General features: G+C 44.3%; 1 protein-coding gene across 1 annotated transcript; it reads right to left on the bottom strand.

The window, feature by feature from the left end:
- Positions 1–1761: 1761 nt before the first annotated feature.
- Positions 1762–13931, bottom strand: dusp10 (dual specificity phosphatase 10). Its single transcript, XM_062411785.1, has 4 exons — positions 13814–13931; positions 11893–12803; positions 6749–7117; positions 1762–5517 (listed from the first exon to the last, which is right to left on the bottom strand). The coding sequence occupies exons 2-4, from the start codon at positions 12755–12757 to the stop codon at positions 5252–5254; spliced, it is 1500 nt and encodes a 499-aa protein (XP_062267769.1). The 5' UTR covers positions 12758–12803; positions 13814–13931; the 3' UTR covers positions 1762–5251.
- Positions 13932–27596: the final 13665 nt, after the last annotated feature.

The following is a 27596-nucleotide window of genomic DNA, read 5'->3' as shown; positions in this document are numbered from 1 at the left end:
AGCTGCATTATTTTATGCATGAGTTGTGAGTGCAAAGTGCTGCTGTGGTGACATTTAGCGAGGCCTGGGTGAGGATGTCGTGCGAGTGCGTCTTCCTCTGACACGGGCTGCAGCTTTGATGGTAACCAGTGCAGCCGTCCTGCAGGCTCACAGATCCTCTGCTTTATTTCACCGCCTCCTCTGCAGTACACACACACACACACAAGTATGTACACACTCGATTGTGAGCGCGTGTGTGTACACCTGTTTGTGTGTGCATGTAGGAAAGGTAGGTCCTCCTCTCAGTGCCGCTTTGCCTAATACGTCCATGCAGGGTTTGAGGGAGAGCGGCGTGCAGCAGCACAAAGATCAGAGCTATTCTGGTGCTCCCCGCCTGCCCAGTGCTGATAGCAAAGGATTAATGAGGCGGGGCACTCATCACTCGTAATTAGAAACAACGCAAAAAACTATTTTTGTGCCTGTTCCTAAGGAGAGATCTTGACCCCCAGGCAAACCCTCCCCCTGCCCCAGCCCGCCCCTTCCCTTTCAGCCACGAGGCGATAGACGTCTGCGAAGTTGGAGTAAATATAGGCCCATAACTCCTGCAGCTATGTGACACATGGTTCAATGGAGGGGAGCGCAGATAATTCACAACTCTGGCTGTGTACTCTGCTGGATGCTTAAATGTCAAGAGGCTGATGGAGGCCGTCTCTTAAAATACTCACTGCCAGGCTTGTTCGGTTGATATTGATCCCAATAATCAGGTTCTGGCGTTTCCTGGTTTTGACTCTGCCACGAGGCCTCGGTCACAGGGAGATGTTCTCTTTCCCTCGTTAATCTCTCAATCTGTTCTTTCTCTTTTAACATTGGGATGTGTTCACATAAAGGTCCCTTGTCTCTTCTTTGGCTGAAGCAGTTTGCTAATCCATCGACAGATTTGTTCATTTCAGCTTCTCCAACTGCTTTGCCCTTTTTTTATTTCAAGTTGTATATATTTGTGTTTTTGGTGGACTCAACTTTTATATGGGAATCTTGCCATGAAGCAGCATTAGCATTTAGCATGTCATCTGCTTTTGTTCGTCTGTCAGTAAGCAAGATTTAGCAAAAACTACAGGATGTACTATCATGAAAGAAGGGGGAAAGATGCAGTATAGGTCAGGGAAGAGCCTAATACATTTTGGAGTGGATCTAGATCAGGCAGCAGAAGAAGTATTATTATTTTGTCTTTCTTTCACACTAAGATATGTAATTTTCACTGATTTGTTTTGGTCTTCAACAAGCTCTAAGGTCTTGTCAGCTGCTAAATCCTCCACTATGTTCAACAATTAGTCTGTATATCTGCAGTTTGGTGCTGAGCAAGCGGATTTTTGAGCTTTTTCATTGAAAACAGCTGCCGTTAGCGTCCAAAACCCAAACTATGAAGTTGTGAACCCCAAAAAACTAAACAATGAGCTGAAAGATCCTCAGACTTTTCATAAAGCGGAGACAAACTGCAGCGTTAAGTTATAATCCTCCGAGGGTTCATCACCACGAGCGATCCACTTCACAGTAAACACAGTCATTTGATCCATTGTTATAAATATATTGGTTATAGCAGCTTTAAACACTACGGTCCCACGTGAAACATCTGGCACATTAAAAAATATTTTCACTTCACTCCAGAACACTGAAACAAATCAGAAACATATTTCTGCTTCATTCGTTGAGTAACTAAAATAAGAAAACGAGTCCCTCCCCAGCGGGAGAGAAATCGTGAGAGAATAAACCTCCCGGACGCCAAAACAAACTTGAAGCCTCCCTGTTTATTTCAAAGCTCACAAGTAGGGATTACAAAATTACAGTGCTTCAATTGCAACAGTTCAAGGAGTAGTAGGAGAAGAGTAGGAGAGATGACAGACCAGTTGAGGAATTTTTGAGCAAGTCATGCAAAAAGGTGTGGGAGAAGGCCTCCGTTATAATAGCACCCTTTATGGAAAAAAATAAATCCATCTGTCCGTAGGTCAGTGCAAAAATAGTAATGAATATATGCATACAAAGAAAATAGATATATATATTTATATACTGTATATACTTGACCACAGACACGAGAAAGATACGGAGACTTGTAGAGCGAAGCCCAAAGTGGAGACTCTTAAACAAGTCTAGTTCGTAAAAGAGTGCACAGCCTGATGTCGTTCTAATACAGAACTGTGTGTCCAAATAACGGGGAGCAGTCCCAGGCGCCTCTCGGAGCCGTGGGTCAGGCTGTGACCTCTACAGACAGAGCAGTGTGGGAAAGACGGACAGCACCAGAACGGCTGTGAGTGTCCCTCACAGACCAGGAGCACACAGCATGCTTCTTTTCCAACCGGAGAGAGACATTTACAGTACGACGGTTACATTGTTCAGTCAAATAGATTCGCTACGTACAAAAAAAAAGCCATGTGCCGCTGCGGTCCTAGGAACCGGCAGATGGGACAAAAAAAGGTACAGTATCCTTATATAGCACTGGCTCAGATGATTAGCACTCTCTTTTATCCTTTGTGTTATTTTATTTTTTGCAAATCACTGAAAATAAACGCACAAGCTACAAACGTGTTAAATGGTCGCTACATACCTTTTTTTTCCTTTTTTGTCAATCGTATTCAAATCTATCGTGGAGCACCAGTAGAAACACCAATGACAACCGCAACAAAAACACAAGTGGGGACACGCCCTCCCCACACACACATTTGTTTTTTAACGTTCCTGTCGATAAGTCGTACGTAAAAACTCACTTCCGTCCGAGGCTGATTCCTGTTCATGCGTTAAACGTTGAAATGTTCGCACGCACACCTCGAAACGTGATTTAATGACGGTCGCTGCGGGTTCAGGAACACCGACCTGTTACAGTTTCATTTTTGCATAGCATGAATTTTCACATGAGGGATTTTCGAAGCTTATTGTTGTGGATGTTGGTGTTGTAAAGCCTGACTGAGTGTGTGTTTGTGTTCGCTATGCTACGAGCACTCCGTTCGTTCTGAAAATATTGGGTTCATTTGAGACGATAGAACGGTTCACAGAGACCTTTGCAAAAAAAGACATGTTTTCTAGTTCTTCGACAATGATGGTGTTAGCACTGTGCTTCATTTTATGCCTTTATCTAACAACAGACAACTGAACAGTACGATGGAGTATTAGGACCACTTCAAGGGAAGAAAATCTGAGACTTAAGTAGGAATATTACGAGTATTGAGTTGTACTCTTACAAGAATAGAGTCGTAATATTACCAGGATAAAATCGTAATACCACCGTTATAAAGTCGTAATTTACAGTCACAGTACTACGAGAGTAAAGGTATAAATTATGTCTTGTAATATTACGGGATAATTCTTAAAATCTCAGTTCCACTGCAGCCGTGAGGGGTCTGTCAATCAAAACTGAGTTGTTGTCTGTTGTACACATGGTCAAACAGCAAGTCCCATGATGAAGGCATGAAGAAGTTGCACCTTTAAGTTGAGATTTGTTTTATATAAGTCTTTCCTCTTCATGTCTGTCTGGATATGTACTTGTGTGTAAACTGGGTCAAAGATGAGTATTTTCAGGTGCTGGGTAAACTTTGTGTGTGTGTACTTATTACTACTCTACGATTAAGTGCCAAGTTGATTTGCAAATCACGGTGGTGCACAGTTTCTCCTTCCAAGTTACATAATGGTTATTTTCACTCGTTTTTTTTAACATCTCTGAATGCAGCTCTGTAAAACTCTGCATGTTTATCGGGATTTGCAGGAATCATTCTGTGTATGTTGCACACGGCTTTTTACCGAGGGGCGAAACAAATTCGGTGTGTGATCTGCAGCCGCCTGCACGTGATGGTGCACCGTGCGCAGGCCCACTGGAGACACATGAATTAAGGCATTGATAGAGGCACTAGAGCAGCACGTGACGGCAGCTCTCGCCCTTCGCGAGGCTGGAGAGCTCACTTAACTGTAGCTTAGTGTCAGTGACGGAGAGTTGCAAAAAGATTAAAACCAGGGTCACGCTGCTCAAACCAAAGCTGTGACCCTCGGGAGGAGGCGTGTGTTTGTTTGAAGTGTGCACCTCGACTCTGCTACTCCAGAAGGGATCAAAATCAAGTGCATTATTACAAAAAATTAAAACACCACATGTAGCCACAATGGGACGGTAACATGGGTACGTTACAACAGAGCGGGCCCATGAATGAGTTAGAGCAAAAAGCAAAAGGAGCAGAGGAGACAGAAGCAGGCAGTGAAATTCCTCCGCTCTGTTACATTAAACATCACCGGTAGCCCTGTTTTACAATGTTCTCTGATTACTTCAAAGGGTTCTCTCCTCTGCATGAAATAAAAGCGCTTATGGCTGTCTGATATAATATATATATTGCTAAAATATATGCTTCTGTAGATGCAGGAATGGCAAAATGAAAATACTGAAGCGAACACGTGAAATATGAACTTGTGGGTTTGACCGACACACACATAAGCTCACTGAAAACAAAATAAAAACACTTTTTGTTTTCTGTCTCGTGCACAAATCTGCGCAAAATATTACAGCATAACCGTCTGCACCATCAACATAAACGTACAGAACTGAAGGACAGTATTCACAATAACATCAAAATGGTTTTTCAGCAAAGAGCTGGAAATGTTTCATAATCGGAACCCATATATACACATAGGATCAAGGTCTCAGTTGCATTCCACTCTGAAATTATTGCACAGTGAGCCGCGGTGGGCTCGTCATGGTCACCCCATAAACCCCTGTATAAAAATAGAACAACAACATTAACACACCAAACATGTCTTCATCTATTTTTTTTTTCTTTTTTGACAGGCACTGCCGTGGCCAGCTCCCTGCCTGAGTCGGCAAACATAAGCTCTGTGCCACAGTGTGAACGTTAAGAGTCTTTTCCTTTGTCAGTAATTGTCCCTAAGCACGTAGAATATTTTTCAGATTTTTCTTTTCCCTCTGCGGTCGCAAATGGGAATCTCTCCACTGACCGCCTCCTCTCTCTATCTCTCTCTCTCCAGCGTCTCCTCCGGGACATCGTCCAGGTCCAGGCAGCAGGGATTTTTTGGCATTTGTCACATCACCGCTGACCCAGAGCTTTGGCACCTCCAGAGAGAGTCCACGATGAGCATGAGGAGATTCGAGGAGAACACAGCGTCTCTCTCTTTCTCTCTCGCGCTCCAATCCAGCTGGCCTCTCTTGAAAAACAGCGAGCGCAAGTTTTAGCATCAAGTCGGACTCGGGTGGTGGTGGTGGTGGTGGTGGGGGGGGGGGGGTGTTTGTTCAGACGACCGTCTCCACACCGATCAGCTTTGGCGTGAGGATGCGCGGCGTGATCCCGTTGTTCAGGTCCTCCTCGAACTCCAGCAGCTGGCCCATGAAGTTGAGGTTCGGGGAGATGATGGGCCTCCTGGTCTTGACAAACTTGTAGGCGTCTGTCATGGTCATCCAGGTGTGCTTCATCAGGTAGGCGATCACGATGGTGGCTGAACGAGACACGCCTGCCTGGCAGTGGATCAGAAGGCCCATGCCTGCTTGATGTGCTTCCTCTGTGGAGAGGAACAGTAACAGAATTAAAACACGACATAAGAAACGCTTTGTTTCCCGAGGGGGAAGTTCAGAACTGATATATTGTTATCACCACCAGACACAATGTAGCTACAGCCCCTCCCTTCGATATTTCTTGACTAAATGAGCAAATTACTTTGCAATATAAAACAATATTTTGTAGAAAACGTCTTCAAGTGTCTGCACTGGTCAAAAAACAGGTGAAAATCTAATTCACAAACAAAACAGTTGCCATTTGAAACCTTCAGTTCCACTAGGTAAACTTCTACACACTAACTTTTAGTCTCTAGAAAGGACCATTTAAGAATCCGGCAGAAAAACCTTCTTGCCAAGCGGCGACGGCACAAACCTCTTAGCCGCCATTAAGGATTCAACACACAGATCAGGTCCATCAGATCAGTATCTGCCTCGATATAGACTTCATTTGGTGGCTCAATAATCAGTAATCAAATGAGCATTTGGCCTGATGTCTCTTATCAAGTTTAAATACACTTTCTACGTTAAACGAGGAAACTAAATTCACTGTTTCTGCCATTTCTTCAGTCGGGAGGGAGATCAACTCAGTTTCAACTCATAGCCCGCAGATCTTTGCAGCTAATGTTTACACAGTTTGAATTCAGGGAATAGATCCACCATTTAGAGAAATATGGTGGATTGAAATATCTCGAGTAACCATGTTGTCTGAGTTTTAAGTGTTTTACAGATAAAACAAAGGTTATAACTGTGTACTTAATTTGTAATCATCTTTTAAATGCATGTCTCAAAACTCCATAGTTTTCAGAGAAATGTCAATTTGGTAATACATTTACCATGAATATAAATCTGCTGTATTCAGGGGATGTAAAGAGACAGGACCTCACAATTCATTTCACAGTATTAATATATGATTCTTCCTTCTCCTACACACGGCTTTCAGCTCAGTGGTCCACAAACTAGAATCTAAGAAGATGAATCTGACGCCTAATGGATGGAAACTATCATATTTTTACTACTTGTAGCAATCACTTTGTTTTTCTTACTATTCTCTCAATTCTGCTTGTTTTCATATTACTCAATAGAAAGTTCAACCTCTTCCAGACAGTTCTTGACTTTGTCTTTGGTTTTACTCTGGAACCCGAAAGTGTCACATTGCTTTGCTGCAAAAGGTCAAAACACACAGAGTTGTCACACGTCTGCCGCTCAAACTTGTAGTGCGAGTGACAGTTTCCATACCGATGAATTCAAACGCCTCCTCGAAGTACTGCCGCAGGTTCTGCTTGTTGCTGTCGGTGGCGGGCAGGCGCTTGTAGACGAAGAGGCCCGTGTCGTAGTGGTAGAGCGGCAGGTGGGTGGTCACGTTCAGGATGTAGCCGATGTTCAAGCGCTGCAGCAGGTTGGCGTCGTGGGCGTCGTGCTCGTTCCCCAGGTAGACGAAGGGCAGGATCGGGGTCAGCTCTGCGTTCTCTATGTCCGGGGTGGAGGGCAGGGAGTGAGGTAGCGGCCCCGTCAGGCCAGCGGCGGCGCCCGGGTCCGAGCCCTCGCGGAGGTGCAGCGAATGCTCGCACAGGTTCTCGTGGCTGTGCCTGAAGCAGCTAAGGCCTCCTGAGAAGACAAACACACCGAGCGGGACTTTAAGTAAACACAGTTTGACTGAACACAAAGTCAAATCTTTAAGATGAATATCGAGGAAACTGTCGGAGAGCATTTTCATTATTCCTTTCTTTTTCTTTTTTTATGCCACAGAGCTCGTTTAAACAAAAAAATTGCAGTTTTCGGTCTCTTGAGCATTTGGAGCTGACACTGCCAAGGTTAGGGTTCAATTCCCACTGGTCTGTTCCCTGCTATAAATACACACATGCAAGCTTCTGTCCACAACATTACAACTGGGAAGGGAAACCGAGCTTTGGAAACCCACCTGATAAAAGCGACTGTCTTTAAAGAGCTCCACTAACAGTCCCAGTCAAGTCTGATTTGAGAACCCGGCGACACTGGCCAAAATAGCTCTTGGACAGTTTCCACTCGGGGGACAACATGAGAACCCCCCCCCCCCCCCCCTTGTAATTCTGCAGGTAAACAGACGTAGTAAATGTTTAATATAAATATTAATATCTTGCATTTCTCCAAATAACTGGTTTGCACCTGTTGCCAGTGATGCCGAAGTTTCCCTTCAGCACAGGAGTTGTGGGGAGGGGTGGAAAGTGTCTCTCTCTCACACACACACACACACACACAGTATCAGTTCATGTCTTTTTCATGGCAAGAGTTGAAATCATGGCACGTGAGGTCATCGCACAAATTCCCCGTGGTGCCCGAGCAACTGGGGGATCTCCTGTCAAATGTGGTTAACAGAAAAAAAAGCCTGATTGTTCACCGAGAACAAAGACGTGATTCTGTAGATACTGGTGATACTGGCCCCGCCCGCTCGCTACGCTGGGATGTTGTGGTGATAACTTCACTCTAGAAAGGGAAGTACTTACAGGAGCGATAGCACCGAACACACCGGGGGGGATTTCCACTGGTATTGATATTTGTTCAGTTATTTTGAGTTGATAAGATCATTCTATGATTTATTTCATGTTTATCTTTTAATACGTTGGCTTTATTGTTCACCCACTGAATGTTTGACCAATACTTCCTCAGCTAGCCACTTATGGAGTAGTGAAATGGAGGATTATCTCGCATTTAAGAACCAAAACATACAGTGGAGTCCAAAGGTCTATCAATATGTGAATGTATTCAAAAGGTTCTTTTTCAATGTTATTGTATACAGCCAACCCATACAGAATTATCCCCCTGACTCAGCAATTTGTCTTAACTCTCTGAAGCATTTTAGCCTCTTTTAGCTCATCATTTTTGGTTTTCAAATTCATAACTCCTTCCCTTTGTTTCCAAAATTCTTGAGCGTGCTATCTTTAATCAACTTTCCTCCTATCTTAACCACAATAATCTTCTTGACCCTCACCAGTCTGGTTTCAAGGCAGGTCACTCAACTGAGACTGCCCTCCTTGCTGTCTCTCAGCAGCTTCACACTGCTAGAGCAGCCTCTCTCTCCTCTGTCCTCATCCTTCTAGACCTCTCTGCTGCATTCGACACAGTGAACCACCAGATCCTTATTTCCTCCCTTCAGGACCTCGGTGTCTCAGGCTCTGCTCTCTCCCTGCTCTCTTCCTACCTCAATGAACGCACTTATAGGGTAACTTGGAGAGGGTCTGTGTCTGAACCTTGTTCTCTCACTACTGGGGTCCCTCAAGGTTCTGTCCTAGGTCCTCTCCTCTTCTCCTTGTACACCAACTCCCTCGGCTCTGTCATTCACTCACATGGCTTTTCCTACCATAGCTATGCTGACGACACCCAACTAATCCTGTCTTTTCCCCGATCAGAAACACAGGTAGCAGCACGAATCACTGCCTGTCTGACCGACATCTCTCAGTGGATGTCTCAACACCACCTGAAGATTAACCTTGACAAAACTGAACTTCTTTTCCTTCCAGGGAAAGACTCTCCCATCCACGACCTGACTATTAACTTTGACAACTCTGTGTTAACCCCCACTCCGACGGCTAGGAACCTGGGTGTAACACTCGACAGCCAACTCTCCCTTACTGCCAACATTTCTGCAACAACACGGTCCTGTAGATTCATGCTGTACAACATCAGGAGAATACGCCCCCTTCTCACTCAGAAGGCGGTGCAGGTTCTGGTCCAGGCTTTGATCATCTCACGTCTAGATTACTGTAACTCGCTCCTGGCAGGTCTACCTGCTACTGCCATCCGACCTTTGCAGCTCATCCAGAATGCAGCAGCTCGACTGGTTTTTAACCAACCTAAATTCACTCACACTACTCCTCTCCTCCGCTCCCTTCACTGGTTACCAGTGGCTGCTCGCATCCGGTTCAAAACACTAGTACTTGCGTACCATGCTGTGAACGGATCCGGTCCAGTCTACATCCAGGACATGGTCAAACGCTACACCCCACCCCGTTCACTCCGCTCTGCTTCGGCCAATCAGCTCGTTGCTCCCTCACTGCGAGCTAAACAATCATCAAAAACACGACTGTTTTCCGTCCTGGCTCCTACATGGTGGAATGAGCTCCCCATTGACATCCGGACATCAGAAAGTCTACACATCTTCCGCCGAAAACTAAAAACATACCTCTTCCGACTTTACCTTGAATAAATAAAAAAAAAAAAAAAAAAAAAAAAACACTAACAACTTTTTGAAACTAACACTTTACTAGCACTTAAATGGCACTTACTTATAGCACTTTGTAGTTTTGCCTTATTTGAAGAAATTGTATTTTCTTGATTCTTGTCGTCCTTGGTATGTACCCTCGGGTTTGAATGCACTTATTGTAAGTCGCTTTGGATAAAAGCGTCAGCTAAATGAAATGTAATGTAATGTAATGTAATAACTTTGCACTTCACTTCACGTTTTGTTTACAGGTACCAGCAGATGTAAGATGATAAACAACTGTTCAGCAAACGACAGGAGGAAGTTAGCATCTAGCTGGTCCGCTGAGTTGGTGGAGACCAGAACTAAGAGTGAATACTGGATTTATTTTCATGAGGTTCCAGAAACAAAACATAATCTTATCGAGCACTCATAACACTTTAAATACTTTAGGCTTCCGTGTCTTGTCCAATCAAACCACAAACCTTCTGGTTGGTGGACGACCCACTCTTACTCTTACTTAGACACAACTGCCTAGATTTATTTTAATATGATTTAAATATGTCAATGTTTTGTTTACAAATATTTGGATATTTACTAAGCAGGTAAGAAAAAATGCTCTGTGATGTCCTGACTAATGTAATGGGGACATTGTTTTTACTACAGTGTTTTATTGTTTGTTTGTTTGTCAGATAAATATGTTGCTCTGTCGTTGCAGCACATTTGTCTAACACACACAAACCAGCGTCTTTCCTCTCCGTTCAAACTCAGCTGATAAATATCACTTCTCTAAACTGAGTAAACTGCAATTAACAGGATCTCCAGATCAACATGTCGCTGTCGGATGAAATCTGTCGAGTGTGACCTTCCATCATCGTCTTGGCCCGAAATCACAGAGGGAAATATGATTTGTGTCTCTATCACTTTCAGCCGGTGGCTCAGTTCCTGCTTAGAAGTGACGGGTTCTGACCTGCCAGGCCTCTGACCCGCTGGTTCCAGCACTGACCCTGCACCCTCCTACCCCGCTGACATGTTGTTTATGGCAACTCTGATGGATACATGTATCTTATCAGTGCTGCTGTGTGCAGGTTGAAGATGGAGAGATGTTGTGTTTCCAGTGGAGCAGAGAGTCACACATCGATTCATATTTACAAAGCATCCTGACTAAGAGCCGCTGGTAACAGAAAATAATGAGTGAATTATTCAGCAGCATATATACTGTACATGTTTATGACAACAATGTGCCCTGTCCTCTTCCCCTGGTTAGAAAGGTCAGCTATTATTTTAAGGAAGTGAATAATGAATCACCAAAACATTTAGAAATAAATAAAGGATTATTAGTTATAATTATAAATGTTATAATTATTACGGACACAACTGCTTTGTCGAGGTGTTGGCGAAATATGAACCAGTAAATCAATACAATATGTTTGAGCACATGGCAGGAAGTCAAAGCTGCAATCAAACATATAAACACATGGGAGATATTGTCAATCCCTGACACATGACTTGTAATAACAGAGTTCGAGCCGTTTGATAGCCTCACCAGAGAGGCTCCTCCCACTGAGGCGAGCTCCAACCAGACGCTGAGGCAGCCTCGTCCATCAAAGTGCACCGGAGGACCGGGGGGACGGAGGGAGGAGATCAAGGTGCTCTGATCTCACCGCTACGCCGAGACTGGGAGGCAGTCAGGGGAAGAAAGTACTCACAGCCCCCCCCCCCGCTACACTACATACTGTACCGCTCCAGCTTCTAACGCACGCTCGCACACCAAAGATAGAAAACATGGCAGCGGCCCAGGGACTGCTATCTCAACAGGCCCGCCTTATTTACTAACAGCTGCTTCTCACTCCCCCTGCAAAATACTCAATATGTGCGATAGAGAAAGTGTGTGCATGTGTGCATGTAGGAGGGTGATGGAGACGGAGTGAGCGCACAGGCTTCATTCACATGAGTTGGTGTTATAGCTGCTGTCATGCTAACAGGGTGACACAACCACAGTCAGCGTGTTGACCGACCATATCAGCTGACCAAAACAATAAGGGTCACAGTTGAACAGGTATTTTCTCATGTGCTATTTTCATATCTGTTTATATTAGCCCATCAAGTTGTGGTTTTCTAGATCTTTTAATGCTTGAAAGCCATTTTACCTTCCTTAGTCGACCACCTATTTGCCCCAAACTCTGATAATCAACTTGAACGGTACCTTTGAGGATGATGGGGTCCTTGCCCTCCCTCCTGAGAGAGTCCAGGACCACGTGCAGGGGCTGGGAGGACGTCAGCCGGTGGGGGTCCATGGTGCTCTCGTCGTAAACCACAATCTCTTTGGAGAAGATGCCCTTAAAGGAGTCCTTGCCCTCGCGGCAGGAGATGAGGTCCAGCACAGTGATCTTGCCCTGCTGCAGCCGCCGCCGGCTGATCTTGTCGGAGCAGTTGATGTGCACGGCCCCCCGCACGTGGCTCTTGTTGTACTCCATGAAGGGCCGGCAGTCGATGATGACCGGCGTGGGCCCGATGGGGTGGCCCATGGGGCAGCAGGTCATCCGCTTGGCCAGCTCATTGGGATGGATGAGCCTCACGGTGGACACGGCCTTCAGGGCGCCCGAGGTGAGACTGGGGGTGCTTAGTGCTTCATGGTTGCTGACCATTGAGGTGGGGGCCCCGGCATAGCTGAGGTTGGGGCTGCTGGCGCTCACCTGGCTGTGGCTGAGGCTCTGGCTGTCCTTCTCATAGGTAGTCACAGAGCAACAGCTGGCACTGCTGCATCCACACGACAACGAGCGCGTGGAGCCCTTGGATGAGGGCATATACGTTACCAGATCGGCCGTCGCCCGGATCTTCACCACGGTGGTGCTGATGAGGGTCTTGCTGCTGCTGCTGCTGATGCTGCTGCTGCTGGTTCTGCGGCTGCTACTACTACTGATGATGCTGCTGCTGCTGCTGCTGCTGCTGCTGCTGCTGTGGGCGAAGGAGTCCAGGTAGCTGGTGTCCAGGCGCAGTTGGAGTTCCTGAGGTCGGATCGGCCTTGGCAGCGCCACCACAATTCTGTCGTCAAGAGGAGATGGAGGCATGGGGAGGCCGAGGGCTGGACGTCTACGGAGAACTCAACAAGCCGCTCTGTGGGGGGGGGACGGGGGACGAGACAAAACATGAGTTCTGCACCAACAGACGGAGGCTGTGAACGAAGGAGCACAGAACACACAGGCCGACGTGTTGAGTGTTTGATCAACAAACCAGGAACGGTCTGTTGGTGGTGTCATCACCTGCAGGGCAACACCCAAGTTGGAGGGAGGATTTACATGTGACAAACCGGTCACTAATAATAAACAGTGAGTCTTAACTGAATCACAGAGTGAATCATCCTCCACATCTACTGTACATGTGAGTGATGTTGAATTTCATTCTCCTAACTCTGCTCTGTCTGATTCAAAGCTCCCCCCCCCCCCACAAAAAAAAAAGATAAAATACTGCATCAACGCTACGCCGCAGTTTGGTCTCTCCCCAAAAGGAAAGTCGAGGTACAAAAAAAAAGAGAGAAGAAGAAGGATGGGGTGTTATTTCCTTCTGATCAGCAGCCAGAGGTGCATTTCATTTAAAAACACATGTCAGCACGTTAATAATATGAAAAAAGAGGAGCCGAGCCTCGCTGCAGGTTGAGCTCCAGCGGAAATCATTCATGGCCAAAAAATTCATTGAAGAAAACCGGCATGAGAACGTGTCCAGAATGTGATGTGGCTCCAGGAGGAAGCAGAGGAGCTGGAGGAAACCTCACTTCACCACCAGCGAGCTTCCACCACAGCAGAATGAATGGAAATAAATAAAAGATAAAGGCAATGGCTGCATTTCTCAAAGGCAGGGACGGCAACTTTGTGTCAAAATAAAAGAAATAGAGACAAACGCTGGAATAAAAACTCTCAACAAGCGGCGACGCGTATTAATAATAATAACAATAATAATAATAACGCGGTGATGACAATAACAATAATAACACCCAAACACACTGACCGTGCCAAAATGGTTGCAGAGACTCTACATTCCTCTTCATTAATTATAGAAATGTCTATGACTGTGCATTTCAAAGACCAAACTTGCGCGTTGGACACTTCATCACCAAACTTGTGTCTCACCGGGGGACCGTCGCTGGGTTCGTTCTCCGCTGGCGGACGCTCGTCGCCTCCGTTCAGTCCATCCTCGTGTCGCGGATCGGCCTCATCGTCTTCTGGGGCTTTTTTTTGTTTTTTTTTCTTTAGTACTTTTACGTCCCTGCTTCTCCCCCGTACAAATAACACGGAGGGGAGAGAGCCCGCCCCGCGGAAGCACGCGCACGGCGAAGGACGCGACTCTCGGCCAATGCGCGTCCTCATTAATATTAAGCTCGCGCCGCTCCGCCCCCCTCGTGGGCGGGGCTGGAGGGCTACAAGGAGCGATGATGTCACCGGCAGCCAATCGAAGGTCTCCCTGGGAGGCTCGCGGAGGACGCCGCGGTGCCTTCGCGTGTGACTCGTAAAAGTGTGCATTGTACGTGGAGGCTTGAAAGTACACTCATCTTCATCTATAGTGGCAAATCAACTGATATGAGAGAGACAACAACAACAACTTTTATTATTATAATTAGTATTATTTTTATTGTTGTATGAATTGTTGCTGTTATCATTAACAACATCCTGATTGACTTCATTATAACAACTAGTCAGAGCTGAAACTTGATGGTGACCTGGTCCCTCTCTCTCTCTCTCTCTCTCTCTCTCTCTCTTTTCTCTCTCCTTCTTTTTTCTCTGCTCATCCAGACCGGTCGAGGCAGATTGAGTCTGGTTCTACTGGAGGCATCTTCCAGTTTTGAGTTTTATCTCTCCGCAGTCGGCTGCTCGTTGTGGGAACTTTTCTTTTTCTCTATCAGTTTTAAGGTCTTGATCTTCTAATGTTTATTATGATTTTACCGCTATTCAAATCAAATTGAATTGAATATATAGTTTAGAACATAGGACTCGATGGTGAACGTCTACTGCAAAATTTAAGCACCAGCAGATGTTAGGGACATTGAACTTCAGACGTAGGTCAGACATCTTTACCTCTAATTCTTTCTAAACTAAACACTGTCTCCCTTTAGACCCAGCTTTTTAAACATTTTCATTGATTTCCAAGAGAATAATTCATGGACTCCTTGGCGCACAGTTTTTCAAGGTACTTGGAAGGTAACTTTACAGCTTGTTCCAACATCTGTGGACCCACGGTTCTTGTGTGGACTCAGTCTGTCTCAGTGTCCTCTGTCTCCTCGTGTGACCCCCAGACTGACTCCATGATGTTGAGATCAGGGGTCCACGGGGGGCCACACCATCTGTTGCAGGACTTTTACTCTCGTGTCTGCAGATCGTCCTTTAGGACTCTGCCTGTGTGGTTGTTGTTGTTGTTGTTTTTGTTATTGTTGTTAGGCTGCAGAGTGATTCAGGGACCGAACAGACGCCTCCCCGATTAATGGTTGAGACTCTTCATATCTACTGTGCCTCGGACACTGGACACTTAAATCAATCATGTGTTGAGTCATGTGTGGTAACCATCTAATACAACAACATGTATTGTAACTTCACATTATAATTTGGGCTATATATTTTCATTATACATACACAATATGACTTAAGATCTAAAATACAACCACCTCTTTTATATATAAAGTAATCTATTTCAAAATTTCTAACAGCACCTTTGCACTCTGCTCTCTCTTATCTTTGTATTCTTGTTGTAGTAATATTTTATTCTTTCAGTTTACACATAGTATGATCATTGTTATATATATAATTATGCATTTTTACCTTCCACATATTGTCAACCTGTCTTTTTTCTGTCTTGTTTTCCTTGATTTAGCTGTATGTCTATTCAACTGAACAGTGGCAATGTACACAGGAAAAACACATGAGAGGAGATGAGACTCAGCATGCTGCAGCTAGATGGTCCGAACCACTGTAGGCCACCGGGACGTCCCATTTTTAGAACAGTTTAAGCAGCAACTTAATCCAGACCTGCATCCAAAGCAGCAGACACATTTAATCCCCTGAGCTCCGGTGCGTGAGCTAACAATCTGCCAAATTTCCTCCAAACTTGTTAAGGTCTTAAGATTTCCTTCATATTAACAGACAGAGACACAGACAAACATCCAGGACTGAAAAACATCTTGTCATCTATTTCTCTCCTTGTCTTAAATCATCTCAATTTTTCATGAATTAAATTTCTTCACCTCTCGATGGTCAGATTTGTCCCCAACAAATTATTTGCTTCCTGGATATATCTTCACTTTCCCCCCAAAGTCGCAGTTACAACTTAAATCTCTTACGCAGAGAACACGTTGACAAACAATCCAAACCCGCAGCGAGGTTTGATGTTGATTATGTGCCATCACACCTACATACTCTTTCACATCAGTTTGTTAATATTTCACACCACTCAAAGGCCTTATCCTGGTGGTTTAGTCTGAATATGACTCATTCTGACTTAAATGTTAACCAATCGTTTATCATACACACAACGCCTCCAGTTTATATTCGTATTTAGCAATTAACCAAACTGAGGTGAGATAGTCTTCCCGTTAAATGACATGAGGTGTTTAAAGCAGTTGTGTCACTGTGACCAGCCTCCTTGTATAAATCATTACTCGCTTGTTTGACTCACACAGACTCTCTGTTGCTTCATTTCCTCTCTGACTCACTTCATCACTTTAAAAAACACCACCTCACTTTTCTTTTTTAAAAGCCAGATTCTTGCTGGTGTGAGACAACACAGAGTGACCTGTGTGCTGCGTGGGGAGGTGACACGTCTTCGGCCCATAAGTAGGTGTCTTTGGCAGGAGCGCTGTAAACCAAGTGCCCAGTTGGCACCCCCCCCCCCTAGACAGGACCTGTGTCGCGGTGAGAGGGTCTCGCTGGCCTCGGACCACGATCTGAGCTCTCTATTTATCCTCATTGGCAACCTGGAACAACGCAGGGCATGTGTTATTGCTCCTATTCTTAGTCTCTCTGTGCAGTTATTTATAAATGGACACAGCTGATCAAAGATTGGACTCCCGGTGCCTCCTGTTTCACTGCGAAGAGAAAGACGAACAGAACCAGCATCACAGGCCTTTGTTGGTTTATCGCTTTGTTCAGGACCACAAAAGAAATGTCTTCAATACATTGGTTCTGTTTTGTGTTGTTTTTTTAAACGAGTGAGCCAGATAATAAAAGGAAAAATCTGTGTTTATTAGTGTAAAGTCCAAAAGGTGAATGTCAAATAATGAGGTACATGAAGAGTAAAAAGATAACACTCAGAGGCAGATTTGCTTTTTTGGGCATTAGCCTGTAATTAAGTAAAACAGAGGCTACATCACAACTACCTTTTAGTTTCAAACTGGCACCGACATCAAGGGTCCAATGGGTGGATACAATAGTTTTTAATAGGATAAGATCCTTTTTCAGTACCACAACAGGGGAAATAATGCAATGGTTAGAGTGCGACAAACTGGTGGCATCGTAACCAGCCACCAAGTAACGTTCAGTCCTCCGAAGGCGATAAACGATCTAATATTGAGAGAAAATAATATATCAGTGAACAATGTTGAATTTATTTATCTGATAATGAGTCTGTTTACTTCAGTAGTATTTTAAATACAGGACTTTTAACTGCAATGGAGTAAGTTGCTGTACTGGGACTTTAACCTGAATACAGGATCTGAGAGATATTAGTTAATCGTTTATTAACTGAAAAAGTTGTAAAAATGTGTAAAACACTGACATTTCTGTAACAATAGGAGAAGTATGTGACTTGATTTAACAAAATATCATATATTATTATATGCACATTATTAAAATACATTAATAGCGTCAGTAAAGGTGAGCTGAGCCGAGGGGTTGATGAAGGAGCAGCAGACACGTGAAAGATCTGTTGGCAATGCAAACACAGGCCGGCCGGAGCAGTTATGTAAAGGGAACCAGTTCTGCCAGTGCGGCAGGTTTCATGTGGACAAATGTTTGTGAAGCAGACGCCGTGAGATTCCTCGTCCCACAGAGCGTTTTCATATTTACGGTAGCGAGGCTCTTTGTCTTCAGGACGGAGCGAATGAGTCGGTTGCGTCAGCGACCACCGGAGGGATTACCGAGAAGATGATTCACACCATCAAAACTGAAAGTGATTAGATCAGAGATTGTTGTTTTGATCGGGGAGTTTGTTGTAATGACGTGTTATTGATGTTGATCAGGGAACAATGAAGCAGCCTTACCTGGAAGTGAGGCTGCTTCCTAGAATGACTCAGTGTTTATCACTCTGGTACATTCATATGTTACCAATTAGTTTTCCTCATCTATCCATCCATCAATCATCCGTTATCCAACTATTTATACATCCATCCATTATCCATTATCCATCCATCCAACTATAATCTACCACTTATCCTTCATGGGTTACACGGGAGCGAGAGCCAATCCCAGCTCACATTAGGCCTGAAGTGGGTCACACTCTAGAAAAGTCTCCAGTCCATCACAGGGTCGACATATAGAGACGAAACACATTCCCACTCACATTCACAGAGGCAGGAAGCCGGAGCACTGGGAGAAAACCAACACAGACACAAGGAGACCATGTCAAATCCACAGAGAAAAGGCCCTCGAGAAAAAACCTTCAGGTTCAAACCCAGAACCTTCTGGCCCGTGTGTCATCAACACCAGTTATTTCTTAGTTGTGTTGTCTCAGCAAACCGGGAGCAGGTGCATGTTAACCTGATTGCTGCTGATTAAATGTTTAGAGATGTTACATGCCTTTTATTATTCATTAATCATTTCAATGTTCAACAGGGTTTGAAAAGAAACAGGTTTAACAACAATGTTCTACCTTTTGCGAGATCGTTAGATGAACTGTCTTCCTTTGTAAATGTCAGCCCGTGGAAAACATGACATACTGCATTGTTGTGTGTGTGTCTGTGTGTTCAAAGATCACACACATGTTGTGAGATGTCAAACGTTGATGTAAAACACAGTCAAGTGGTTAAACACCCCCCCCCCCCTCTTTTCTTTCTCTTTCTGCTCAGCATGGAAACTGTGACTGATCTTGGTGCGATACTCGCTGTCCCAGATCAAAAACCCCAAAACCCACTTCCTGTCTGCAGCAAGGTGCCGCCTCAATGTCACAGTCACACAGCACAGGAAGAGCTCGACCTTATGTACCAGTGGAAACCGGTCGTTCATACATACATTCATTTATCCAAGACTCGGGAGACTGTGTTTTTGAATTACAAATGAGCCTATTTGCTAATTGCTGTTTTTAGTCTTTAATATGCAAAAGACTGCCCCCCCCCCCCTTCCCCGCGTGCTCCCAGAGGTGCTTCATCCCATCTGGCCTCCAACTCAACATCTCTCTGTCAACACGGAGGATTTCACAAACAGGAAAATTGTTTGCTGCCGACAGTTTCTGAGAGGGAACGGCACAGATGGGCCCGCCGCAGACTCAACAGCTTGAGAAGCAACATGTCCAGCATGTCCAACTGCCAAAGACTCAACAGCCTGTCAACCTATGGCCGTTTTACTTGCTGCATATTTATCAGCCTCCCCGTCCGTCGCTGTGTAAACGCTCGGCTTCAAACGTCAGATTTTTCTCTGTCGTTTTAAATCCACTTCGTTCGCGTCGCCCGACAATTTAATTGAATGAGGGAGATCTCAATCGAGCTCTGACACAGTTTCAGTGTAGTTCGTGATTAACGCTCGAACTCCGTGACGTCACTGTACAAAGTGTCTCAGCTGCTGGAGCCCAGAAAACAGGCGACAAGAGAAGACTGTCAGTCCAGTCTGCCGGTGCATTATGGTGCCTCCCTCGGAAATGCTCTCACTCCCTTTGTTCTTTTATATTTTATTTACTGGCTAGAAAAACAATCGCGTGTCTCCGCTTTTGTACAAACTGACAGAATGTGACAAACTTGTTTGACACGTGTGTTAGTTTTGAAAACATCACATGGGGAGAAAACCCTAAAATAGACATGCAGCCTTATATCTGAAGATCTGATAAGACCTGTATGCAGCATGTATATTGTAAACACATCCTGGATTTCCTCTCTAGAGAGAGAGAGAGGTTTATATTTCATCTAAACATGAACATACGAGGAAAATGTCATGTTTTATGTGTCAAAAAAATGAAGCAACTGGCAAATCTATGAGAAAAGTCTCTCACATTTCATGTTGTGCTGCGTTTGGAAACGGGAATACAGAGTGTTAAGGAACAGTTATTACAGAACAATTAAAATTACATTTATATGACATTACCAGATTAAAGTTCTTTGTTTCAAGATCTGAACATGAAATCAAGAAGCTCTGCTCTCAAACTGAAAGACCGGGCTCTGGACTAAAGATAGAAAACCAAACATAGACAAACAACCGTCTCCAACAAGTCAGAGAAAGAAAGATTATCTTTACATTATAGAATAAAGACCTAAATAACATATTAAAAGAAAGAGCTGTCTTAAACCAATAACAATACATAGACCAATGTACCCGTGTCAGAGGGCTACATTATATTTGGACATACATGTATAACACATTTCACAAATCATCTTGTGATATCCAACTGCTCTAAAATCATCCCACAGCCCTGAGGGGAGTTCCAGTTGAACTATTATAGAACCACTGAAATTAGAAGATGATGATCGCAGGCAATGAAAATTTAAAAGAAGCAAAATAAGTCTCTGTGTGTGTGTGTGTGTGTGTGTGTGTGTGTGTGAGATAAACGCACACAAGTGTTGCCTGTGAGACGAGAGCAGCCGGTGTGAGGGATCGCCAGGAGAAGTATGGTTTATACCGAACAATAACAGCTCCATCACCGAACTCATAACAACCCTGTGTCCTCCGAGTTGGGCTCGTCTGCTCAGTATTATTCATTCATGTTGGCGTGTCTCTCCGTTTGAGTGTGTATGTGTGTGTGTGTGTGGGGGGGGGGGGGGGGGGTGAGTCATCCGCACGGTCACTTAGCAACAACCAAATATTGCTCGGTTAACAATGTAAAAGTTTAAAACATTCGCCCGCACGTATACGCTCACGCTTATAGTGCAAAGCGTCAGATATGGAGGGGGGGGGGGGGGTGAACTCGTACGTACATGTGCGCTTAGCAATTTTGGCTTAAGCTCTTGCTTTGATGAAATATGAGATAATGATCTCGAGAATAGCAGATATTGTCGTTCGGCCTGCAGTGGAGGAGGAGGAGGCCCAATTTAATTCTGACCTGACTGCAGAACGGGGGGGGGGGGGGGGGGGGGTATCACACACATGGATGCTTTCACACGACTCGGGGTATTAGATGCTGTCCCCCTGATATTTATACCCATCACCCACAGCGAGAGCCTGTTTATTAAAACGTTATCTTAGAGGTTGTCAAGCGAGCTTCTCAGCTGTGACCACCAGCCCCCCCCCCCACACCCCCACCCATCCTGAGTACAGCAACTTATCAAAAGTCCCCGCTGCCCTCAACCTATGAAACAAACACAGGGATAACACAATATAAATAACACCCGCTGCTAATCACGTCTAAATAGCAACTGTTTCTAGGAAAGGGGGGGGGGGTCACCTGCTGCACGGAGAGCCAGGGCCTTTCAGCTCTGCACGGCCAGACGCACCCAGGTTGACCCGCTGGCGGCAGCTGTCCCTGCGCTTTGGGAATCGGGCTCTGTCATATCTGCAGGAGAGATAAGACCGAGACCACGTGAAACAAGTCTGAAATTACAGGACATCAAAAACAAAATATTAGTTCACAAATATCTTGTCTTTTTTTTGTCGTAAATGTGGAACAAAGAGATTTTCAAATGAAACGGGAGTGACTGTGTTCAGGGTCTTTGCTTTGTGTCCTCAGGGCCACAGGAGCTTCTGTATAAGAGCTCAGGCGTACTCCTTCCTATGTTTCACTTCAGAGGGAGACCGACTGAAAGTGCATAGGATTGAAAAACCCTTTTAATAGTGAATAGACGTTCAACTTAAAAAATGTGAGTCAACAAATTTAAGTTTTGCTTTAAGTGTGGTTAATATGGAACACACAATATCTTAAAGGGCTTTTACTTAAGGGATTTCTTACACTCAACACCTTGTAAAGCCAAACAGGCCCAACACGTCGGTTCCAAAAGCTGGAGCCGAGCATGTTATCGTGCTATTTTGCTAAAGATGAAAAATGAATTTGCACACAGTGGAATGAGAACAGTGATGTTATCTTCCATCATGATAATATCAGACTGAGATCATGACGTGTGTGTGTGTGTGTCTGTGTGTGTCTGTGTGTGTCTGTATGTGTGTACAGATTAACTCATGATACATAGACAGATTTTCACCCAACCTGGTGGAGGTATCACATGGAAGCGTAGCTCCAGATCAAAGGTCAGAGGTCAAGATCCACAAAAACATGGTCAGAAAAACACATTTCCCAAGATATCTCCTCACAGAATCGAGCTGAAAGGACAATCTAAAGCTTATAATGATCAGAAAAGCAGATCCCGATCACATAATAGGAACGATATCATCATGACATCACAAAACATACATTATGTGTCATAGTATTACATTATTTTTAGCAACAGACAAGATTAGATACACGATCTGAAGCTTATTTCGATCCTGAAACCTAAATGAAACCAATCATTCGTCATCATGTGGCAGACATGACGTCTTGATGTTGTCATCATGAAATGAAATGAACCCGATATGAAAATTTGCATCAGCATTACCTGATCTGGGTTTATATGCCCAGGGGAGGCATCACCCCTCTGATGATTTTCATTATATATATATATTAAATTGTAGCTTCTAACATTTACACATTAGTGGCTTAAAGAGTAGCTGTCCCTCGTATTCAGATTGTTTGGACCAGAAATGAAGATTTATTTCGTGTTTATAAACTTCACATATACTGTACATTTAGTGAGTAATAGTATTTTTCACCATTTCCTGGTAAAACCTTCTATTTTATCTGTTTTTTACTGTATTTTTCCATGATTATCTGTTCATACATCAGCTTCAACTTAACAGTGATTTGGTAAATATGCTAATAAGCACCCTGAACTGCTTACAACTATATTCTGGTGTTAGTCATGTGTGAGAGGTGAATCATCTGATAAATGAAGGGACAGAAAATGGAGTGGTACCATATTATTCTCTCTGTATCTCCAGCTAAGATCACTACTTTAAAAGATCACATGACTCCACAACCTTTGTTCTCGTGTTTTCTCTCCCTTTATCCGAGTCTCCTTGGGACACTAATGATGTCCCTTCATGGTCTCCTGCTTCTCGGTCGCAGGCCGCACGTGGAAGCCCTCAGTGCACAGAAGCTGATGAGCATCCAAACGACTGGAGACAAAGACAAAAGAGGGATGGAGCCCAGAGCAGAGGAACGACGGCGGAGGGGCAGCGGTGGAGAGTGATATGTGTCAACTGGTGATGTCATGGGTCCAAGCGTCCAGGGTGACAGCGGCGGTGGTAACGGCCTGAGTCAGAGGGTGACATCAACGCCACAAGCTCTCAGACAGGTTGTGAAAGGGCTTAGTCCCACGCTCCCATTGTCCCCTGGTTAATGCTGTTATTCAGCCTGCCACCGGCCTTACCATTTGTTAATCTGACCTAACACACAGTTCCACACAAAGACACACAAACAGCAACTTTAAAGGCCAACATAGAAAAAAAAAAGGGCCAGCAGTGAAATGTCAGCCTGTTAAACACCATCACAGCTTTTTGCTTTTCCTTTTTTTGGTGAAAGCAAAAGGGGAAGAACACAGTTCTATGTGAGGTCAGGCAAAGAAAATCCAACAGCAGGCGCTTGAATTGTTGGCTTCTTGTATCAAGGAGATTCACGGTGAATTTGAAGCATAACAAAATATCACCAAACATATTCTCTGAGTGTCGAATCCTCCATCTCCTCAAGGTCCTTGGCTAGGATCCAGGTTTGGCCGGGCGGTAGTATGACGGACTTTAAAGAAGTGCAGTGAACATTTAAAGGTTAAGTGGTAGATAATGGGTTGATGATATAATAATTAGATCCACTGTTAAATCCCCAAAAGAACCAATATTTCCATTTCAAAGTACCTGTCAAATACAGTCAGGGTGTTCATTTTAATGTAATAGTTCTCTTAGGGTCAACAGAGATGTGAAGTGGAATAAGTTACTGTATTTTCAGTAATATCCTGATTAACTTTTTTATGATCTGAAATGTGTTAATGCTGAAGGTCTATGTTATGACCATACCATCTCTCTTTCTGAGAAATTGTGTTCTTTTCCCCGCCTCAGGTTTATTTCCCTCATTCGCCATCTTAATTTAACATGCTAACATTAGCGAATTAGCACTAAACACAAAGTACAGCTGCGGCTGACGGACTTGTGAGGTCTTCAATCTTAAAAACAAATTGAACAAATGAAATTCTGACCTCAACGTGGCAACAGATGTTTTATCTGTGGATCGCAAAAATTATTCTAATCCCTGAAATCTTCAACAAAGACATTTTCATAGACCTTGAATGTATAATCTGTATAATTTTACTTTTACCAAAAATACCTTGTTTTAGCTTTAAACCAGTATACTTCTACAGTTTCCTTATAAAGGGTTAAACAAAGAAAAGCTGTTTCCCTTAATGCATTTAATAACCCGTCACCCTTCAGGCACTAAACATCCAAATTACACATTCTAACCGATGTCAAAGTTACATAGTATGGAAAAGTTCAGCTGCCTTATCTCCTCCAACATTCATGCAGATGAACATTGAGGTGGGGGGGGGGGGGGGGGGGAGTGCTGATTGAGAGAGGGATGAGTAAAGGCGGAAACCCAGACAGACAGACGGGGAGACAGACAGGCCACGCTCGCTCCAGCTCCCACACTCGTTTAAAATGCAGCAGCAGGCTTCAATGTATTTTCCAACCACACAATCACCCACTGTGTAACCTCTCTGACAAACCAGGCTCCATCGGGTCAGGTGGTTCTCGCTGTTTGCTCGTTGCTCATTGCACTTACGCAGAATTACAGATTAGCCTGAGTCAGTGGGCTCATATATATAGATAGATAGATAGATAGATAGATAGATACGCCTGCATGAGTCAGGAGTCGGTCAACATGTTGGTTTCAGTGGAACAGTTTCAAAGAATTGTTCAAGTCGTACTCGGTATTTACACCTGTAGAGTGTCAGAGGGGTGGGAAACACATTAGATAAGTGCGTGGGTGAGTCGGTGGATGATATCACTTTGATGAGATCACCTCTCGACTGGTATAAATACACATTAAGAAAAAGAGTGGAGACCTAATGAGAAGCGAGAATCTAAGATTACATGTTTACTGAATGAGCTGCATTATCCTCCTCCTGTATAGTCATAACACTCCCCGGTGGGACAGTGGGGCATAAATTAAAAGATTACATCATGTGAATCCAGCACAAAAGATGCCCACATGCTGAATCAAAAGCTAATTCCACCTTCCAGATGCTCCATTCACACATGCAGACTCTAAACGGTGACACTTTCCAAAATAAAAACCTTTTAAGTCTGTGGGAGAAGAGCGAGGGCTTCCAAACAAAAGTTCAAAATTCAAATTATCAAGGAGATGCAATAGGTTGGAGGTAGCTGGAGTGCCCCCTGCAGGCGAGGGCTATTGTTACTCAGCAATAGGAGTGTTTCATAACTTTGGTTCACATTTACAAATAAAAAAGTGTATACATTTATTTGGCACTATTTAAAAGCTTAGCAATAACAATGGCACCAATTTGCAAAACCAGCGTCTTGAAACTCAATTAAACTCAAACTTATGAGAGCACCAAGCCTTCAGCAGTGGCACCTCACAGCACGAAGGTTCATGGTTCGAATCCCGGTTCAACCACAGCCTTTCTGTGTAGAGTTTGCATATTCTCCCCTGCTTCCTCTCTCAGTCCAAACTCATGCAGATCAGGGGTTAGGTCATACAGGGATGTGACTGTTAGTGTTTGTCTCTTTATGTTGGGACTGTGATACGCTGATGATATATCCAGTGTGTATTCCACCTCCCCTGATGTCAGCTGGCATAGGCCCCCAGCCCACGACCCCTGAAAGGAGAAGCGGTATAGATGATTGATGGATGGATGAATGAAAGTACAGAAGCACATAACTAAAATGACTTCTCAACCGGGTTTGATAACCTGGACAGTCAAAGGCTTGACTCTTGCTTTGGTTTAAAATATTAATTTCTAAACCATCCAAGGTACAGTCAAGCAAACCAAAAAATACAACCCAGGCCTCCAAAGGTATCATTTGTCGACTGTGTCATGGCTGTCTTGCTTGTCTTAATAATTGATGCCTGCCTGGAATTCTGTTGTGCCGCTTGTTTCCATTTCCCTTTTTTTTCCTCCCACATTTCGGATCAAGCAGGGTTTGTTTTTTCACTCGTGCTCCAGTTGGCCGGCCTCCACGGAGCTTGAAGGAAAGTCACAGCGTTTGGATTGCCACTTATCACACTCAGGCACGCAAGAAATTAAACCTCTGTAGCCTCAGGTGAATGCTCCGCTGGTCAAGGTGCTTTGCATTTCTGAGTCATTACATTGCTGTTCTGCACTGATTGTCTTTCTGCTCGGAGAGTAGAGGAGAGGAGAGGAGGGGAGGAGAGGAGCTGGTTGTCTGTGCAGCTGCATGCATGAGCAACATTTCAGGAACAAGTTCTGCTATGATGATCCTGTTTCAGAGATTTGTCCGCTCTCTGGTAAAGATGTAAGATCAAATGTAAATACACGTAGAGGGATAAGCTTTTTATTCCCAGGTCAGGTTTTTATCCCGGGCCTGGATAAGTAGAGCAATCTGTAGAAGTGTAGAGGATCAGTTCTTATTCACAAGCCTGATCTTTTCTCTTTTCTTGTAGTCGCTGCACAGAGGAGAAAAACTCCTGGTCTTGGCAAATACACAGAGCCGAGCGCCGCCCCCCCCCCCCCCAGAAATCAGCTCCCAGTCTTTATTCTGCTAATACATTATTGAAAGGTGATTGTTGCAGCTGCACTGCGAGAACAAAGGTATTGCAGTTGTCACTTTCAACTTCACAGACAGAATGGGGAGGATATTTTGGGAAACGTGTGCGTGTGTGCATGCGTGTGTGTGTGTGTGTGTGTGTGTGTGCGTGTGTGTGTGTGTAGTGAGCATCCATCTTTGTGGGGGCAATTTTGAATTAAAACCTCACAGCGTCGGCCCTCCCATTTTTTCAAGGAGCCTTTTTGAGGATTGTGACTTGCTTTCAGGATTATGGGGTTAGATTTAGGTCTAGATTATCTTTAGGGTTCAGGTTCGGCATTTAGTTGTGATGGTTAAGTTAGGGTAAGGGAGTGTAGGGAATGGATTATGCTAATGAAGGCCCTCACTAAGGTAGCAGTACAAGAATCTTTCTCCCTGTATCTCTAACGCATACATAAATATATATATATCCTTATTTGTGAGGACCCTTTTGAGCAGAGACCACTTAAGGTGAGGACATAAGACTTTAGGGTTAGGTTCAGAGTTAGATTTGGGTTATGAAAAGGGTCAGGGGTTGGGGTCAGTAATCTCAGGGCCCATCAACTATCGTTAGATGATTGATTAGCCTCTGGAGGCGATGGCTAATACTTTGGGGCTTCCGGTGCAGACAGTGGATATCCAGGCCAAGACTCCATCTTCTGTCCTCTGGTCACTGTTTGAGGTCGGATCCTTGTCCTATCACTATGGTTAAACGTTTCTCCACAAGAGACACAAACAGCGATGCAGCATTTAAGGTCCAGACGTTTTGGTGATTGGTTAAATGAGAAACACAGACCAGAAGGATTCAAGATCTTTTCCATCACCTATAGATTCTAGAAATTCACATGCAGAGATCAGATTTTTAGCTGTGATGTGTGATGTTAGGGTAAAGGGCTGGGGAAGTTCCACAAGACTTGACTCCCCTCGAGCACATTTTGTCGTGGCA

The sequence above is a fragment of the Platichthys flesus genome, chromosome 18 (genome assembly GCF_949316205.1).
Source record: "Platichthys flesus chromosome 18, fPlaFle2.1, whole genome shotgun sequence".
In the NCBI taxonomy this organism is placed as follows: Eukaryota; Metazoa; Chordata; class Actinopteri; order Pleuronectiformes; family Pleuronectidae; genus Platichthys; species Platichthys flesus.
Note: the sequence above shows the minus strand (reverse complement) of the source record. Positions and strands in the feature narration are given on the sequence as shown.

Excerpts from the sequence above, each read along its gene's own strand:
- dusp10 (XM_062411785.1), bottom strand. The coding sequence starts at position 12,757 with ATGCCTCCATCTCCTCTTGACGACAGAATTGTGGTGGCGCTGCCAAGG. Across the intron at positions 7,118-11,892 it reads GGACCCCATCATCCTCAAAG|GAGGCCTTAGCTGCTTCAGG; the intron begins GTACCGTTCAAG and ends TTGTCTTCTCAG. Across the intron at positions 5,518-6,748 it reads GGAGGCGTTTGAATTCATCG|AGGAAGCACATCAAGCAGGC; the intron begins GTATGGAAACTG and ends TCCTCTCCACAG.